The 20,454-nt window shown below is 44.8% G+C and overlaps 1 protein-coding gene across 1 annotated transcript; it reads right to left on the bottom strand.

Annotated features, from left to right (window-relative positions):
- Positions 1-8,992: 8,992 nt before the first annotated feature.
- LOC127311378 (acid phosphatase 1) lies at positions 8,993-11,017 on the bottom strand. The gene is made up of 3 exons (XM_051341801.2): positions 10,403-11,017; positions 10,078-10,287; positions 8,993-9,289 (listed from the first exon to the last, which is right to left on the bottom strand). Exons 1-3 carry the CDS (start codon positions 10,813-10,815, stop codon positions 9,112-9,114), a joined length of 801 nt encoding a protein of 266 aa, XP_051197761.1. The 5' UTR covers positions 10,816-11,017; the 3' UTR covers positions 8,993-9,111.
- Between the last annotated feature and the right edge of the window lie 9,437 nt (positions 11,018-20,454).

Below are 20,454 nucleotides of genomic sequence, written 5' to 3'. Positions count from 1 at the left end.
GCTGATGATCTTGGTCGGACCATTGCTGATGCACGGAGAGGCTACGAAACTGAAAAAGAGAGGGAGAATTTGGATCGCATGTTAGAGGATCGCAAAAAGTCGTTGTACCCAGGATATGATAATGGTCTGAAAAAGCTGGGCTGCACACTGCACACAGGTCACACCAACCGGAACTAAAGGTACACCACCCCGACGCACGTACGCAGCCCACGTGGATGGGCATTTAGTTGCGGTTCGTAAGCAACCGCGACTAAAGGGGGGCCTTTAGTCTCGCATAATTAGTTCCGGTTGCGAATCCGGGACTAAAGCCCGTTACCAACCAACTAAAACCCCTTTTTCTACTAGTGAATGTGAAACGAGATACATGTCAAAACCTTCCTGCATATTTCTTCTAGCACCAAAATAATGCAAAACAGAAACTTGCTCTTCAATATCGTGGAAAACATTTGTACATACACTACAGTATACCGTGTCGGGTGCCGTATCAATCAAGATATTGAAGTTTCGAAGGTGGACCGCTTGAGCAATGGTGTCGCGCATGTGTTGGTGCAATTCGGTAAATCGGGCTTTAGTGGTATATTACGTGATGCTCCTCCAGCATGTGTGTTGGACTTGATAGCAAATGATTGTATGACCGTTTGAACACTTTGTAATCTCTGAGCAGCAGGTTTCTTACGCACTTTTTTTTTATCAGGGTACCTAAGGAGACTGAAAGATTTTTAATGAGGTGGCCTGCTGCTGTTTATTAATATATGTATTCTTACCTCAAAAAATGGTTTATGCGTTTTCATAAAAAAGCAAAAAAGTCGTACCATTATAATGCACTAATATTACAAATTAGGCAACTATAAGTGCTTTGGAAATTGTGCAAATTCTAATGTTGGAAAGCACATAAGCACATCTCTTGGAAGTATTTAATGAAAAAAAATGTCGGTTGATCAGTAGAATCGTTGCTGCAAAGTAGAACTGACTACACGAAAGATGCAAAAAAAATCAATCGCGTTCATTCAAAATCTTAGATGATTAATTCCAACAAGACCAACCGGACGGATTAGTGATTCGGACAAAATGTCACCCAACGTTCCTCTTTCACTATGCAAAGCAAAACGATCCAGCTGAAGGAGAAAATAAATATACAACTAAGAATTCAAGCTTTGAAGGAAAATCATGCGAATTTTGAGCTAGACCATTATAAAAGTGGAAAGGAGCTACCCTATATATTGCAGAACGGTTGCATCGCGAATTCTAAGTTAAACTGATATCTATGGCTAGTGAAAACCAGAGCAATATCTATCAGTTTTCACTGCATTGCACCGCGCCATTGTTAAGAGTAAATATAATTCATGCACGAGAGTGGACTTTTGGAGCAGGTGCTTGGTGAGCACCCGTATCCATACCGTGTATTCTGCATCAAGATTCGTGCAAATTCTTTTTGTTCCCCTCTCAAACAATTTCTCATTTTTGTATCTCTCACACCACACATTGTTTGAACAAAAAAAATTCTGATCACTTAAACATAACAATTGGAACGTGGGAAAAATATTTTGGATTTTTTATTTTATTGTGTATATATATATTTCAAGAATGTTTTTGAATTTTAAATTATTTGAAATTTGAAATTGCACAAAAAAATTCCGAACTATTTTTGTCCCATTCCATCTGTTATTTTTTAGTGACTTGGAAAAAAATCAAATCAAAATATGTAATATTTTGAGAGATATAAAAAAGAGAAAGTCAAAAAGTGTGAGGGCCTGCACTCTCACACTTTTCCCTTCATGCACTAAGCAATTGGGGTAGATAAATACATGGCATACTGTCGAATCAAGCACACAAAAGTATTTTTGCGTGTTTAAGAACAGAGAGCAAATATCCACGAGAGGTCCACAGCTGAATTCTAATCTTAATCTTTTCGGGTACATAATTTAACCCGCGAAAATGATAATTCTCTAGACTATCTGCAGTCTGAATGCAACTCTCAGAAGTGTTTCAGAAGATGCCCAGTCAAGCAAGGGGTGTAAGGAAATGATCCGCATATGCCAGATGAGTTTTTTTTTTTTTGAAAAGGGAAAAACCCGGCTTCTGCATCGTGGTGATGCACACAGCCTTTTATTGAGAAACATTAGTCTTTGTTCAGTACTTATTACATCTCAAGGATCGCGTAAAGTCGATACAAGAATCAACCAGCGAAAAAAGGAGAACAACATGAATCGACTAAGCATCCTCTAGTCGACTAATATGCTGCCAGCCAGCCCGGCACAAGATATCCTGAGCGACCATCTGGAACCGTGTGCATCCAGAAGCCATGACATCCCGCTGCTCTGGTGGTGATAGGAGAGCCCAAAGTTGGATCCAATGCACCATGGAGAAGATAACCTGTAAAAAATTGAAATTTTTCTTGTTGTTAAAGATTATATCATTGCGGCATCTCCATATTGACCAACATAAGGCTGATACACCAATGCGAATTAAAGCCTTGGATTGTTTCTCAACTCCATTTAACCAATTTCCAAACATATTTGTAATATTGGTTGGCGGAGGGAGATTATGAGTAAAATTAACAGTTCGCCAAATTAATTTAGCAAAAGGGCATGTTAAGAATAAGTGTTCTACCGTCTCTTGCTCTCCACAAAAAACACATTTAGTACACCCAATCCATTGTCTCTTTGCTAAATTATCTTTTGTCAAAAGCACCTTATTACTCAGGAACCACATAAAAATTTTGATTTTCAGGGGGATTTTCATTTTCCAAAGATATTTCCGCAAGTATGGTGTATGATCATTCATAAGATCCTCATACATAGATTTGACTGTAAACAACCCACTAGTTGTTAGTTTCCACATAAAACAGTCTGGTTCATCATTTAAATTTACCATCATTAATCTTTGGCATAAGTGTAACCATGATGTCCACTTATTACCAGATAGCACCCGTCTGAAGCTAATGTTCAGCGGTGTCTTTAAAAATGGGGAGAATTTCACTTCCCGGCCTCTGCACCAACTAGGGATGCACACAGCCATTTGGCATGAGTACTAAGATTTTTAATCTTGGTTAAGATTAAAGCATAGTCCTCAAGATAAATTGCATGAGTACCAGGACCAGCCTGGGCCTTAAGTATAAATAGGAACCTTAATTCGCGTCCGTGAGGATTTGAACTCAGGTGCTGGGTTTGTACATCCACTCCCCCAACCAGTTGAGCTAGGCTCACTTCCTCTAGGGTGTAGTTTACCAAGATACTGAAATTTTGAGCTATTCAAATGGTAAGCAACTCCTATTGCTCTGGACCATGATTCCAACTCCAAGAAAACAACCTCTTTGTACGGGTGAAACCCAAGAAAGCCAGCATAGCCTTCATTGAACTCTTCAATATTCACAACGTTATCATCATCGGAGTCCCAATCCAAATTTTCTCTCATAAGACTTCTGTTTTTGTCCTCAGCGTCATTATCATCATGTAAGAGCCAAGTTTTTCTAGTTCTGACTAGACTACTTGACCGGTGCAAGCCTACTGCTGGCTTAACATTAATATTGTGCTTCGACACCCAGTCTACCCGTTCATTTGATTCCATAAGAGTTCAAACCTGAAGTCGATATGTATCACACATCGTTGCAAAGTACACCCCATTTTCCGATTTCCCAATGTAAGATCGCGCTTGTTTGCATTCCTCGATATCTATTGGAGTCTTTATTATTCGATACCTCCCGTCTGATAAAGATAACCTGCAAAAATGTCAAGTCATTCATAAAGAATGTTAGCAACTGAGGCCTAGCCCAGATGGCTACCAGGGTGATGATACCTGGGAAGCCCCCCCGCTCGAGTTCGAGTCTCGGTACTCACTCGCGAGTGCGTACGCACCGTGGCACTTCTGTGCGCTTCTGAAACTTAATACAATGCCGCCAAGGGCTAGTCCTGGGGGTCTCATTTTTTTTTTTTATAAAGAATGTTAAGAACGTTTCCATGCCAGAAACAGAACTAGTACTCGTATAAGAATTACGACGATGCACTATAATATATTATATACCTCATAACAAAGGCACCACAAAAATGCACGTAGAGTGATCCTCGCCAATAGGCACTACATGTACACGCCGGGCGTCCCCACCACAAAGGTCTTGGCTCTAACGGATCTAGTACCATATTAGTAACCGTACCTTGTGTCTCAGCTTCGCGGACAAACGACCTCTTCTGCCAAAGTCTTGTACTGGATGAGAACACATTCAGCGTCCATGATGATGGTGGGCATTCAATCAGATCATGTGGGTCCTCTTGATCGTCGCTACTCTCTGTCGTCGACAAATCATCTTTGTCCCCGTACAGTTCAGGCGATGATTCAGTGGATTCATCTTCTGAGTCGTCTTCAGAATCATCACTTGGCTCGGGCGAGTTCAGGACAACCTTCTGAGGGTAGTGCGGGATCGAGAACACCTCATATTGCAATGACACAGCAGGGTCGAACACTAGGTACGCATCGCAGCCGACATCCTCCCAGGGAAGATCATCCCAACGCCTCGTGACGGGGTTGACCACGCAGAGGGTCCTCAGGTCACGATATAGCAGGAGGCCGTTGCATTGATCCACGATTGGCTTACAGCCGCCGCCGCCGCCGTAATGGGGCAAGGAGCTGAGATCACCGTCGATGGTCGCCGGCAGCTGCCGAGTCGACGAGGGGCCGGCGAAGAAGCACGGCCGCACATGGTCGCTGTAATTGACGAAGAGGCCGCGCACCGAGCGCGGGAGGACGTGAGGGAGCAGCAGCCCGTGGTCGTCGACGATGGCGCGCCATGCCTTGCGGACGCAGCGGGACGCGGCGAGGTCGCGCGGCCGGAGGCGGCCGAGGATGTCGGCGAGCGTGTCCTCTGCTAGGGCTTCCGTGCGGTCCATGGTTTCCGCTACCCGCGATGACAGAGCGGAGGCGCATATCAACGCGAGTACTTAGATAAGTATCATACATATATCGAACTCACTTTAGCTCCATGGTGCATATGTTTATTTTACTCAAAATTTCGAAAGATTCTCACATTCTACGTGTGCATGTGAAATTTCGTGGAAAAACGATGTTTTTGTAGCATGTGTAAAAAAAAAGAACAAAAAAAACCTCGTGGAAGCCTTATTTTGGTACCGATTTTTTTTTCTTTTTCCGATCACATAAAGATTAAGTTTTCATTAAGCGACTTTGTGAGAATGTACGATATAGAGATCTATGCGCAAATATTTTATTTCGTATATTCAAAAATGTGTCTAAAATACATTATAAATAACAAGAGCATATGCAACGAGAGGAAAAAGGCGCTAAATCTAGAAATCCCTGCATGAACTAGAATACATTTTTTATGACCGAGCTAGGGTGCAAAACGTCCAAATTTTGTAACGCCAACGCGATAGGATCTGAACCCATCATCCAGACCACCAAAGGCCGTAATTTTTATCAAAACAAAACTAAATAAAAGAAAAGAAAGTTGTCAGGCCCACCGCAAACTGAACCTGGCAACTATTTTTTTCCATTCGCCAAACTTCCTATCAGCGCACGGCACGCTTTCTCTTCATAATTTCAGTTTCTTAAAAAACTACTACTACTCCCTCCCTCCATAAAAGAATCTTTTAGATTTTTCTAAATTTAAACATATATAAAGTTATAAAACACTATCAAATATATGTAAGTAGTGTCTATTGTATTTGTACATAAAAATTTAAACAAACCTGAGAACCAATTTGTGGTTGAGTGGTTAGAAGGGTGGTTGTACCCCAGCTCACTAGAGTTCAAACCCCAGGTTTAACATCTGTGTGTCTCATAAAGACGAAATATTCATTAAGTGGGATGTGACGTTCCCATCGATAGCGAGGCGCATGTGGTGACTTCTTTAATTTTAAGATCCAATCCACCAGTCTTCCGAAGATACCTATAGGAGTAGGATGTGTGTGCGCGCGTTCATAAGACACTTAAGATAAAGGTGAGTGTATGCGCTCGTATATGAACGTTTGCATTTGTACCGTGTTTCTTAAAAAACAAATTTAAAACATTATTCTACAGTATTTTTTTTAGGGTAAAGACATTATTATGTTAACATAGGATCTGAGACGGGCCGGGCTCTGCCAGGGACGCGCTCGAGCGTCCGATACTCCACGAACCCAGGAAGCGACCATACCAGGAGGCAGCCCATCACGTTGCCTGGCTCCATACTCTCGAGGAACTATGTTTATTGAAAAGTATTTAGTCCCACATCGGGAAGATGAATATATTTTCCCTTGTTTATAAGCGAGGGAGATGAACATGTGGATGTGCTCTTGATTGAGCACACCATGGTGAGACGGTGGCTGATTGTGCGGCACTGCACGATAAGCAACTCAAACAATGATCAAAGGTTAAAAATCATTGTCACCTGATTACCCTCAGCGTATGACATATACGCTTGGCTTTTTTTTAAAAAAAAAATCAAATGCTGGCATTGTTCTCCTTCCGCACACAATTTGGTGGTTCTTTGCTTTTTAAAAAAAATCAAATAACGGCATTGTTTTTCTTTCACACATAATTAATTTGGTGGTTCTTTTCCAATAATTTATTTTTCTCAGAAAATGTTGTAATTTGCATATGCCCGGATCGACTCTAACCACTTCCCTCCTCTCTCGTCTGGCGAGAGGGCGGCGGCAACCCAGATCCCAAATCACCGTTGGTGTGACCGTTGGCCCCCTCTCCCTCTGCTTGCTGCTCCACGACAGGAGGGGAGGGGACCCCGCTCTTTCGGTTTGTAGTTAGGGCTTGTCTCATGTGGTGTGTCGTTGGGTGGTAGGAGCGGCGTCCGGGCGAATGAATCTTGCTCAACCCAACTCCCCTACCAGCAACAACCTTCACATCAGCGTCTTGGAGTTGATAACATCGTGTGCTTTTCGATCCTTCAGATGGGATGCTTGGTCTTCTCGTCTTTCTTTGGATCCAATGAGATCTCTTTCTCGGCGTGTCATTGGCATTCATCGGTATCCACGGCGGCGCTGGGGGTGGGGCGAGGTGGATGCTCTAGAGCGAGGATGTTGGTCTGGAGGTGATGGATTTGTCATTATTCCTCGACTCCGTCGATGGGATGCGACAGATGTTGGTTCAAGGTAGCACGGGGACGTCTCCCAGTCAACGTGCCATAACGACATGTGCCTCGCTGCTTGCAGCGGGCTTGTTCATCGACTCACAATGCAAATCATCATTGGCGATGGTGCTCTTTTGTATATGGCAATGTTGGAGCCTCGGTGTCTCTTCTAACGCGCGTCTATGCGGCGTTGGAGTTTGGCGGCGGCTGCTAGCTTCAACGGGTGTAGGAAACACTAGGGATAGTTTTATGGAAAGTTACACATGTTTTCTCCCGTCCGCCTATTAGTTTCCAAGTTTATTTACTTATGTAACTTGATTTTCTATTAATGAAATATGTGTTTGCTCTCAAAAAAGAAAATCTCGTAGAGCTCGTGAGGCAGAACCGAAATGGCCGCCAAATTTAAGACAATTTTGGATATACCATAAAAATAGAAAACTTTCATATCGAGTAATTGTACATATGTGATATAGTTGTTATGAAAAAATAACAAACTAGTAGTATGGTGATTTAAAATAAATTCTTCACAAAAATGCTATCAAGTATGACTGAGCTGAAATCATTAATTTTCATTGGACTATGCTCCACACCGCGCATCATGAGCTTGACCTTCCCCTGTATGGTGATGTCGAACGCCACGTCGAGCTCCTCGGCGATGGGTTGCCCCCATGCGAATTGGTACCGAAGACTGGCGAGCAATAGCTCCATGATGGCAGGTTGAGCGCCACGCCGGGGCATGTCATCCCGCCGGCGCCTGATAACCCCCAAGTGTATGGAATTGAAACAACACATGTTAAAGTGGAAGTAATATGTATCAAACTTCATGAGAATAATTTTAGTTATCTATGCATTGAACAATTTAAATAAAGAGATAGGTTGATTACTTGAAAGTAAACAATAAATGTAAAGATGTCTCGATCCTCTAAATTGCAAGAGGATAGGAGCGAAAGTTACATGTCACCTAAGCAATGGACCTAGATTCATGGGTGCACTTTATCTTTTCTCTCTCAGACAATAATGGCATAATTATAAGCAATTAATCATTCACAAATGTTATGCAAAATATTCACATTGGCATCATGTCCTAATATATTTCTCTTAACAAGAAAGGAACTACGGAAATCATGTCTCCATGTCTCCATTGCGACTACTTCTATCCTTTACTTGTTGTATCGTTGCTTACTTGTCATCTTGCTTGGTGTCATACACATGAATTCACTTGGTTCCACATCTAAAGAAATTAACTTTGTGTCGATCCTATTAGCCTCCTCCCTCAATTCGCTCATACCATCCTAAGTGTTCCTAAATTTAAGGTCCCCTTCTGCACGGTGCAGTGCTATAGTATAAATAAATTTTTTCGGGAGCATGCGCAAAGCGTGCCTTATATTTATATAGAAGAAGAAGCAAAACAATTACAAGAACAGCTGAACTGTTGCGAACAACAGGCTGTGAGACACTCACACAAGAACCCCTCACCTCCGCCTAAGGCCTACTCTCGCGCTAGAATGCTACTCTCTCCTCTCTTCGCCATCTCCCAAAGCTAGAACTCCTCCTTGATCTCCACCAACATTTGGTGGAGGTTCTTTTGCTCACGCTCATTTCCAAAGGCCCTAGCGATCCTTTGCTTCCATAGCATCCAAGCCGTGCTGATGACCATCAAATCGAATCTCTTCGGAACAACTGTTTGGCGGAGGTAGGGAAACTTATGGTAAACTATGTGCACAGGAGATTTAGAAATATATTAGACCAGTTCAAATATTTTACTGATCAACATCATTGAATATTTTACAGAAGAGTTCCATTGATTCGACGCCTTTTTAATAGAATGTGTCCTCAAAGTCACATCTCATCCTTTAGATTTCAGCTTGCAAATTCAATGTGTGCTACACGAAATTTAGTGAAGCTTCTGTACAGTATACATTTCATCTCAGTATCATGTTCAATTTTGTTTCGCAGTCAGTACACGGTTCAATCTGGCAAGCATGGAAAATGCATCAAATAAACACGGCATTTCTCACACGCCCAGCATGTCCGTTCCGTCAGGGGATATAATACATCGGGTTGGGGAGCTTGAAGGAACGGGCACTCATGGAGTAGCCCAAGAGGTCGCTCCACTGATCGCCGGAATTCCCTAGGATCTTGTACCCCTCCGCCTCCATCTCCTTTCTCTTCTCTGATTTGTAGTCCGTCGCCGTTTTCTTCCGGTCAGCTGGTGCCCTGGACATTGCAGAGAGATGTTTCAGAATTCCATTATTATGCAGAAATGAGGAACACTAGTTGGGCTCAAGCAAACAAATTGGATGTCGAATGCTCAGTTGACCCAATCGAGAGGATAAAATGTTGTTAATTCAGCAACACAACATACAAATTTCGCACTTAACTTATTCCTCAGGTTGTCGTAATGCCATATGAACATTTGGATGGAAGGACTGTCACTAAATACAGATCTGACGAACCTATACCTAGTAGGACTCACTGTGCAGTACTTAGAAAATAATCAACAACTAAAAGAATGCTTATGCAGGGACGTTTAAGTTATTCTCAGGTTGTCGTAACGCGCGCGATATGAACATTTGGATAAAAGGGCTGAGCTGGCACCAAATTTAGGCCTGAAGCAACGACCTAGCAGTATTCACTAGTACTCGATAAAGCATAACGAACAAGTGAAAGAATGCAACAAGGATTTCTTTTGGCAGAGACTGAATTTGGCAATTTAGGTACTTTCGAGTAGTAGTAGTATTTCAGTGGATGTCCTAATCATTAATGATTGTGAAGAGCGCATACACAGCACTTAAATATTTGGAACATAACACATGTCAATGAAATGCCAAAGAAGCATTGAGGAGCAAGTCTCTAGTTGTGCTACAAAAGGCCATGAGCTAGTCAGGTTACGAAGATAATCATCACGTGCTAGCCGAATTCCTCCAACCAAAGCTGGGTGAAAAGTAGCAATGTGCAATGGTAACATTAGCAGGCAGGACGGTGAAGCGCGCGCGATGTAGTACCTGAGTATGAGCTTGTCCCAGTCGTGGAACCCTTCCTTCCTGAGGTTGTCCACGGTGACGCCCTCGTGGCCCTCGCTGCGGCCGGTGAGCAGGAAGGTCTTGAACCCCAGGTCGCGGACCTCGTTGTAGAGGGTGAGGCTGGAGGGGATCGCCGGCGCCTCCCCCCGCTCCACCCACCTGTCGAACTCCAGGTGGTCGAACAACTCGAGCCTGCAGGACCATTTCAAATCGAACAGCGCACGTTTGTGAGCAATCCCCAATTCACGAATCGAACTCCCTGCCCTGTACTAATTTTGAAAACCGTGGAGGGTGTGGATGAGTTTACCCGTATCCGTGCTGCGCGTAGTAGGGGAGGTTGGAGAGCAGCGTCTCGTCGACGTCGAACACCCAGGCGTTGTAGGCGTCGGCGGCGGCGGCGCGGGCGTAGGCGGAGGCCTCCCTCGCGACGAGGTCGAGGTCGGAGCGGTAGGCGGGGCCCGCGAGGTAGCGGCGCACGTGGGGCGCGCACTCGTCGGGCAGCGCGGTCCACGGCGCCAGGTTGTTGGCCTCGCCCGCCATCCTCCAGCTCGCGCACCGCAGCTCCGCCGCCGCGTCCTCCTCGGTCGGCAGCTCGATGACGAGCGGGCGCGGCAGCACCTGCAGCTGGGAGGCCTCCTCGGACGCGCGCTCCGGCTCGGCCGCAGCCGCCCCAGCCACGGCGAGGAGCACCAGCGCGAAGAGGGCGCCGCGGCGCGCCATGTCCGCCGCCGGCGCGGGGGCCGGCTGGGATCGGGCCGCCGGCGCGCGCGAGTTCTCCGGAGCCGGTCGGGACGCACGTGTAGGGTCGGGAGGCGGATATGGTTGGCCGGTTCCGACGAAATCGGCGCGACGGGAAAGGAAAGGGAAAGCGTGCGGGAGAATGGAACGGAACAGAGCAAGGTGGGGCGAGGAGAAGGGCGGCTTAAATAGGGGGAAGACCTCTCCCTCTGTTTGGGTGAAAGGAAAGGGGCCGGAGCGGGGACTTCGATTTGATTCGAATATGAGGGAGGAAGGATCCGTCGTTGCTTAGCCGCGGGGCCACCGGTGGTGACGTGCCGGCCACGGATTGGGTGGCCGTGCTGGCGCCTTCTCCTGCCTGCCATGGTCGGCGCCGCGCCGGCGTGTGCAAAGCCATTTGCCAATTCTTTTTCTTTTTTCATACAAAACATCCCGAATCTATCAAGAAAAGGTAAACGTTATATTCAATGAGGTTGACAGAGCTTTCTGTATGTACTTTTTTTTTTCAATGGGGGAGAGCTTTCTTGCTTGTTAAGAGAGTCCATCGGGAGCCATTTTTAGAACTGTTCAACAGTGTTTAGTCGTTTTGCCCCCCCTGCCAATTGTAATGCCACATATATTGAATTCATATTTCTAGAATTATCAAAAGGCAAATAATTCATATTGCAAGATACATATGAACTACATTTTGTGTGTATATATAAGGCCATCATAACTGCCCATGGACCGCGCGCTACTCGTGGACATTGCCTCCTCTGGCAACTCGGGGGGGTGGGGGGCTCCAAAATGGACAGGGATCCTCCGGTAGTCACGAAGACGCTAATGGTTGTTGCATTGGTGGTTCTTCACACCATGAGGTGTTCTACAGGGTCTCCACCGGTGTTGTTTGGTGGTCGATGACAAATGTTTGCGGCGCAACGAGCTCAGTTTGGATGCCTTGTATGTTTAGATCTGCAAACGTGTTTTGATCTAGGTGAAAACCTAGCCTCAACCTCGGGTCGGTGTCGGTGATGGCGGCGTCTTCTAACGTCGCTACCCTCCTTGGAGGCATCATCGGGGGAGCTCCACTTCCTCTCCCAATGACAATGGCTTGGGCTATCCGGGTGAAAACCTAAGCTCCGCTTTTCTGACTGGCTGACGGAGGCGTCTATGTCTTCCCTCATGAGGGTGTTGCCTTGGAGAGTCGACAGGTAGTTGTAGCGTGACGCTTCTCTTTCGTCAAGGTTGGTGGGCGACTAGCCCAAGTGGTTCTCGTACGCCGAGGCAACTGTTAAGGTTCATGCACTAGCCACTTGAACCAAAAAGTCCGAACTGATGGAAAGGGCTAGGCAATCCACATATACACTTCACAACACCCTCACTCGTGTGTGACGGGAGAAGAGACAGTCAATACGTGAAAGAAGAAGAGCACACCGAAACAGCGGTGGCTAAAAAGGGGGGCAACAGCAATTTTTAGGCTTAATTGCGAAAACCATGTGAAAGCCAGGATTTGAACTTGAGACCTGGGGCTCTGATACCATGTTAGGGCAATATGCTTGTTGTATTACCAGGGGGCCAAAGGCCACAATATATAGTACATGTACAGGTGAACATATGCAGAAAGCCCCCTAACATATGGGGAAACTACAATAGATAAATATATACATCTAACACCCCCCCCCCTCAAACTCATGGTGGATCCACAACACTGAGTTTGGAGAGTAAGAAATCATGCTGCGCTCAAGTCTGTGCCTTCGTAAAGAAATCCGCCAACTGCAAATCTGAAGGCACATAATGAACTACAACAACATCATCTTGTACCTGTGCACGTGTGTAAAAAGCATCAACACCGATGTGCTTGCTTAGCTCATGCTTAACCGGATCACGTGCAATACTGATAGCACCTGTACTGTCAGACAAAAGTGGAGTGGGTGTCGTAACAGAGACCCCAAAATCTGCAAGCAACCACCGTAACCAAGTCACCTCAGCAATCAACAAAGCCATAGCCCGCAACTCAGCCTCAACGCTCGAACGGGAAACTGCGATCTGTTTCTTCGTCTTCCAAGCAACAAGCGAACCACCAAGAAACACACAGTAAGCAGAAAGCGAACGACGATCCGTAGGATCACTCGCCCACGTAGCATCTGAATAGCACTGGAGCTGGAGAGAGCTGGAACGGGGAAAGAAAAAGGCGACGAGTGATCGTGCCACGAAGATAACGAAGAACACGGAGGAGATGACTATAGTGAACAGTGGTAGGAGCTGAGACAAACTGACTCAGAATATGAACAGGATAAGAAATATCAGGACGAGTGACAGCAAGATAAACAAGACTCCCAACGAGATGGCGATAACGGGTGGGATCAGGAAGAGGATCACCATCAGTAGGACGAAGCTTAACATTAAGCTCCATAGGAGTATCGACTGTGCGCTCATCCCCAAGAGCAGCATGAGCAAGAAGATCCTGAATGTACTTTTCCTGAGTGATAGAAAAGCCATCAGAAGTGGAGGAAACCTCAATGCCAAGAAAATAGCGAAGAGGACCAAGATCAGTCATAAGAAACTGGTCACGAAGACGAGCCTTGACAAAGGCAATATACTCAGGATCATCACCAGTAATGATCATATCATCAACATAGAGAAGAAGAAGAAGAGTACGTCCACGAGGAGAAGTGTGAACGAAAAGTGCTGGATCATGAAGACTAGGAGAGAAACCAGCAGCAGTCACCACAGAGGCGAAGCGCTCAAACCAGGCACGAGGGGCCTGTTTGAGACCATAGAGAGAACGTCGAAGACGACAAACCATCCCATCGGGAACAGAATACCCAGGAGGAGGCTGCATGTAAACCTCCTTACTCAACTCGTCATTAAGAAAAGCATTCTGAACATCAAGCTGGGAGACATACCAGCGGTGAACAGAAGCAACAGCAAGAAGGGTACGCACAGTAGTCATATGAGCCACAGGGGCAAAAGTCTCATCATAGTCACGGCCGTGCTCCTGCTGAAAGCCACGAGTCACAAGACGCGCTTTATAGCGCTCAAGAGATCCATCAGAGCGAGTCTTAATTTTATAGACCCACTTACACGTGATAGGACGAACACCAGAAGGGGGATAAACAAGATCCCAAGTGCCAGTGCGCTCAAGCGCAGCGATCTCCTCAGCCATGGCAAGCTTCCATTCAGGATGACGCTCGACATCCCGATAAGAAGTCGGCTCGGAAACGACAGAGAGACCATACTGACTAGGAGAGTAACGAGCTGGAGCACGACGCTGACGGATAGGCCGTGAAGGGGGAAGATCATCAACGGAGGACAACTCACTAGAAGAAGAGGAAGAAGGGACAGCATCAGAAGGATCCGAAGCTGGAGAACGAGGAGTACTAGGTGGACTAGACGGAGGAGAGAATGGCGCCGAAGGGGGTACATCAGGACTAGGAGGGGGAGGAGACGGGATAGCAGGGGGTGCATCCGGAAAAAGAAGAAAAGAGATATCATCCACCGGGTAAGTACCCGAGGTGGGACGAGGATAGAAGGGACGCGTCTCATCAAACGTGACATCACGAGAGATGCGCATCCGATGACCAACGGGGTCCCAACAGCGATAGCCCTTATGCTCATCACTGTATCCGAGAAAAACACACTCAACAGACTGAGCGGTCAGCTTGGTGCGATCGCGAGGAGGGAGAAGAACATAGCAAACGCAACCAAATAAACGAAGTGTCGAGTAATCTGGAGAGCAACCAGAAAGACGCTCGAGAGGAATGCCACCTTGAAGGGCAGCAGAAGGCTGAATGTTAATGAGGTAAGTCGACGTAGCGAAAGCCTCAGCCCAGAAATGCGGCGGAAGAGAGGAAGCAATCATCATAGCACGGGTAGTCTCAAGAATATGACGATGCTTACGCTCGGCGACACCATTTTGAGCATGGGCGCCGGGACACGAGAACTGGGCAAGGGTGCCCTGCTCAGCAAGCACACCGCACAGGTGCTGGGTGATACGCGTACAGCACGCGTCCGTTGGGAACCCCAAGAGGAAGGTGTGATGCGTACAGCGGCAAGTTTTTCCTCAGTAAGAAACCAAGGTTTATCGAACCAGTAGGAGCCAAGAAGCACGTTGAAGGTTGATGGCGGCGAGATGTAGTGCGGCGCAACACCAGGGATTCCGGCGCCAACGTGGAACCTGCACAACACAACCAAAGTACTTTGCCCCAACGAAACAGTGAGGTTGTCAATCTTACCGGCTTGCTGTAACAAAGGATTAGATGTATAGTGTGGATGATGATTGTTTGCAGAGAACAGTAGAACAAGTATTGCAGCAGATTGTATTCAATGTAAAAGAATGGACCGGGGTCCACAGTTCACTAGTGGTGTCTCTCCCATAAGATAAATAGCATGTTGGGTGAACAAATTACAGTTGGGCAATTGACAAATAGAGAGGGCATGACCATGCACATACATGATATGATGAGTATTGTGAGATTTAATTGGGCATTACGACAAAGTACATAGACCGCTATCCAGCATGCATCTATGCCTAAAAAGTCCACCTTCAGGTTATCATCCGAACCCCTTCCAGTATTAAGTTGCAAACAACAGACAATTGCATTAAGTATGGTGCGTAATGTAATCAATAACTACATCCTCGGACATAGCATCAATGTTTTATCACTAGTGGCAACAGCACATCCATAACCTTAGAGGTTTCTCTCACTCCCCCAGATTCACGGAGACATGAACCCACTATCGAGCATAAATACTCCCTCTTGGAGTTACAAGCATCAACTTGGCTAAAGCATCTACTAGTAACGGAGAGCATGCAAGATCATAAACAACACATAGATTGATAATCAACATAACATAGTATTCTCTATCCATCGGATCCCAACAAACACAACATATAGCATTACAGATAGATGATCTTGATCATGTTAGGCAGCTCACAAGATCCGACAATGAAGCATAATGAGGAGAAGACAACCATCTAGCTACTGCTATGGACCCATAGTCCAGGGGTGAACTACTCACTCATCACTCCGGAGGCGACCATGGCGGTGTAGAGTCCTCCGGGAGATGATTCCCCTCTCCGGCAGGGTGCCGGAGGCGATCTCCTGAATCCCCGAGATGGGATTGGCGGCGGCGTCTCTGGAAGGTTTTCCGTATCGTGGCTCTCGGTACTGGGGGTTTCGCAACGAAGACTATTTGTAGGCGGAAGGGCAGGTCAGGGGGCCACACGAGGGGCCCAGACGCCAGGGCCGCGCGGCCAAGACCTGGGCCGCGCCGCCCTATTGTCTGGCCACCTCGTGGCCCCACTTCGTCTCCTCTTCGGTCTTCTGGAAGCTTCGTGGCAAAATAGGCCCCTGGGCGTTGATTTCGTCCAATTCCGAGAATATTTCCTTACTAGGATTTCTGAAACCAAAAACAGCAGAAAACAACAACTGGCTCTTCGGCATCTCGTTAATAGGTTAGTGCCGGAAAATGCATAAATATGACATAAAGTATGCATAAAACATGTAGATATCATCAATAATGTGGCATGGAACATAAGAAATTATCGATACGTCGGAGACGTATCAGCATCCCCAAGCTTAGTTTCTGCTCGTCCCGAGCAGGTAAACGATAACAAAGATAATTTCTGGAGTGACATGCCATCTTAACCTTGATCATACTATTGTAAGCATATGTAGTGAATGCAGCGATCCAAACAATGTAAATGACATGAGTAAACAAATGAATCATATAGCAAAGACTTTTCATGAATAGTACTTCAAGACAAGCATCAATAAGTCTTGCATAAAAGTTAACTCATAAAGCAATAATTCATAGTAGAGGTATTGAAGCAACACAAAGGAAGATGAAGTTTCAGCGGTTGCTTTCAACTTATAACATGTATATCTCATGGATATTGTCAATGTAAAGTAATATAATAAGTGCAATATGCAAATATGTAGGAATCAATGCACAGTTCACACAAGTGTTTGCTTCTTGAGGTGGAGAGAGAGATAGGTGAACTGACTCAACAATAAAAGTAAAAGAAAGGTCCTTCAAAGAGGAAAGCATCGATTGCTATATTTGTGCTAGAGCTTTGATTTTGAAAACAAGAAACAATTTTGTCAATGGTAGTAATAAAGCATATGTGTCATGTAAATTATATCTTACAAGTTGCAAGCCTCATGCATAGTATACTAATAGTGCCCGCACATTGTCCTAATTAGCTCGGATTACCTGGATTATCATCGCAATGCACATGTTTTAACCAAGTGTCACAAAGGGGTACCTCTATGCCGCCTGTACAAAGGTCTAAGGAGAAAGCTCGCATCGGATTTCTCGCTATTGATTATTCTCAACTTAGACATCCATACCGGGACAATATAGACAACAGATAATGGACTCCTCTTATATGCATAAGCATGTAGCAACAATTAATTTTCTCATATGAGATTGAGGATATTTGTCCAAAACTGAAACTTCCACCATGGATCATGGCTTAAGTTAGCGGCTCAATGTTCTTCTCTAACATTATGCAATGCTCTAACCATTTTAGCGGTAAATCTCCCTTACTTCAGACAAGACGAACATGCATAGCAACTCACATGATATTCAACAAAGAGTAGTTGATGGCGTCCCCAGAAACATGGTTATCGCACAACAAGCAACTTAATAAGAGATAAAGTGCATAAGTACATATTCAATACCACAATAGTTTTTAGGCTATTTGTCCCATGAGCTATATATTGTAAAGGTAGAGGATAGAAATTTTAAAGGTAGCACTCAAGCAATTTACTTTGGAATGGCGGAGAAATACCATGTAGTAGGTAGGTATGGTGGACACAAATGGCATAGTGGTTGGCTCAAAGATTTTGGATGCATGAGAAGTATTCCCTCTCGATACAAGGTTTAGGCTAGCAAGGCTTATTTGAAACAAACACAAGGATGAAGCAGCGCAGCAAAACTCACATAAAATACATATTGTAAACGTTATAAGACTCTACACCGTCTTCCTTGTTGGTCAAACTCAATACTAGAAATTATCTAGACCTTAGAGAGACCAATTATGCAAACCAAATTTTAGCATGCTCTATGTATTTCTTCATTAATGGGTGCAAAGTATATGATGCAAGAGCTTAAACATGAGCACAACAATTGCCAAGTATCACATTATCCAAGACATTATAGCAATTACTACATGTATCATTTTCCAATTCCAACCATATAACAATTTAACGAAGAAGAAACTTTCGCCATGAATATTATGAGTAAAGCCTAAGGACATATTTGTCCATATGCAACAGCGGAGCGTGTCTCTCTCCCACACAATGAATTCTAGGATCCATTTTATTCAAACAAAACAAAAACAAAAACAAACCGACGCTCCAAGCAAAGTACATAAGATGCGATGGAATAAAAATATAGTTTCACTAGAGGAACCTGATAATGTTGTCGATGAAGAAGGATATGCCTTGGGCATCCCCAAGCTTAGACGCTTGATTCTTCTTGATATATGCAGGGGTGAACCACCGAGGCATCCCCAAGCTTAGAGCTTTCACTCTGCTTGATCATGTTGTATCATCTCCCTCTCTTGATCCTTGAAAACTTCCTCCACACCAAACTCAAAACAACTCATTAGAGGGTTAGTGCACAATTAAAATTTACATGTTCAGAGGTGACATGATCATTCTTAACACTTCCGGACATTGCAAAAAGCTACTGAAAGTCAATGGTATCGAAAAATCCATCAAGCATAGCAAAACAGGCAATGCGAAATAAAAGGCAGAATCTGTCAAAACAGAACAGTTCGTAAAGACGAATTTTATTGAGGCACCAGACTTGCTCAAATGAAAATGCTCAAATTGAATGAAAGTTGCGTACATATCTGAGGATCACTCACGTAAATTGGCATAATTTTCTGAGTTACTTACAGAGAATTTGGCCCAGATTCGTGACAGCAAAGAAATCTGTTTCTGTGCAGTAATCCAAATCTAGTATGAACCTTACTATCAACGACTTTACTTGGCACAACAATGCACAAAACTAAGATAAGGAGAGGTTGCTACAGTAGTAACAACTTCCAAGACTCAAATATAAAATAAAAGTACTGTAGTAAAAAAAAACATGGGTTGTCTCCCATAAGCGCTTTTCTTTAACGCCTTTCAGCTAGGCGCAGAAAGTGTATATCAAGTATTGTCAAGAGATGGTGCATCTACAGCGGGGTGTGGAGTTTTCTCAACCATGCATAGTATATTGGATACATAAGTTTCAGCAGCTCCCTTTTCATTAGTCTTGGGCTTGCTACTCTCATCAAACAAATTTTCAGGAACAAGCCAAGCATAGTTATTTTCTAGTGCCTCATGCATTGCTAGGAGCTTACATGGTATTGGTGCTTTAATCTCCCCACCATTATTAACATTATTAGTATACTTAATTCTATCCATATCCATATTTTCAAGTGTTCTTTTAAAATCGGTGATCATGCCAAGCCTATCATGCTTACTAAATTTTTTTATAGCTTCTCTAGCTATATCTGCAAATTCTCGCACTAAGACTTTTAGAACAAAATCTCTCTTATCTCCCCTCTCCATATCAGAAAGTGTAAGAAACATGTGTTGTATCATGGGGTTGAGACTAATAAATCTAGCTTCCATCATGCGTACCAAACAAACAGAGGCATCTTCATAAGTAGGGATAGCTTTTGCAAGGGGTATATCTTTAAGATCTTCATGCATACTAACATGGGTGAAAAATTCTTCTATATTATCTCTTCCAATTATAGACCCTTGCCCCACCGGTATATCTTTTACGGTGAAATTAAAAGGAAACATGTTGAAATAAGTAAATCAAATGCAAGTAACTAATTTTTTTTGTGTTTTTAATATAGAGTGCAAACAAGATAGCAAGTAAAGTAAAACTGACAACTAATTTTTTTGTGTTTTGATTTAGTGCAGCAAACAAAGTAGTAAGTAAAGCAAGACAAAAACAAAGTAAAGAGATTGGGATGTGGAGACTCCCCTTGCAGCGTGTCTTGATCTCCCCGGCAACGGCGCCAGAAAAAGAGCTTGATACGCGTACAGCACGCGTCCGTTGGGACACTACTAGGAAAAAGGCAATCAGTGGCGCACCACATATAGCCTTCAGTGGCGCACCACTAGTGCGCCACTGCTATCACGCCACTGCTAACTCTTAGTAGTGGCGCACTAGGGGTGCGCCACTACTAGCCTGGATACCAGTGGCGCACTGCGTGGTGCGCCATTGAGATGTCCAGCAGTGCGCCACTATTACTCCAAAGTGGTGCGCCACTGTTGGTCAAGGGCAGTGCGCCACCACTATCTAGACGAGGTGCGCCACTGCTACTGTTTCGCGTGCGCCACTGTTTCAGCGAGGCGGTGCGCCACTGCTGCGTGTGGACGTGCGCCACTGCTGTCTTCAGGACGTGCGCCACTGCTGAGGTTCCTGGTGCGCCACTGCCAGTCTCGGAGGGGATCACAGGGCAGTGCGCCACTGGATCCAGCGCAGTGCGCCACTGCTACTTAGTGGACGTGCGCCACTGATGGGCCACTAGTGCGCCACTGCTACGAATTTCGAATTTTTTTTTTGTATCCTGACAGGTATTTATACAGGTTGTATATCACAGTACAATAGCACAATACAGGA

The sequence above is a fragment of the Lolium perenne genome, chromosome 7 (assembly GCF_019359855.2).
Source record: "Lolium perenne isolate Kyuss_39 chromosome 7, Kyuss_2.0, whole genome shotgun sequence".
Lineage (NCBI taxonomy): Eukaryota > Viridiplantae > Streptophyta > Magnoliopsida > Poales > Poaceae > Lolium > Lolium perenne.
The sequence above is the reverse complement of the archived record's forward strand: the minus strand, read 5'-3'. Positions and strand labels throughout refer to the sequence as shown.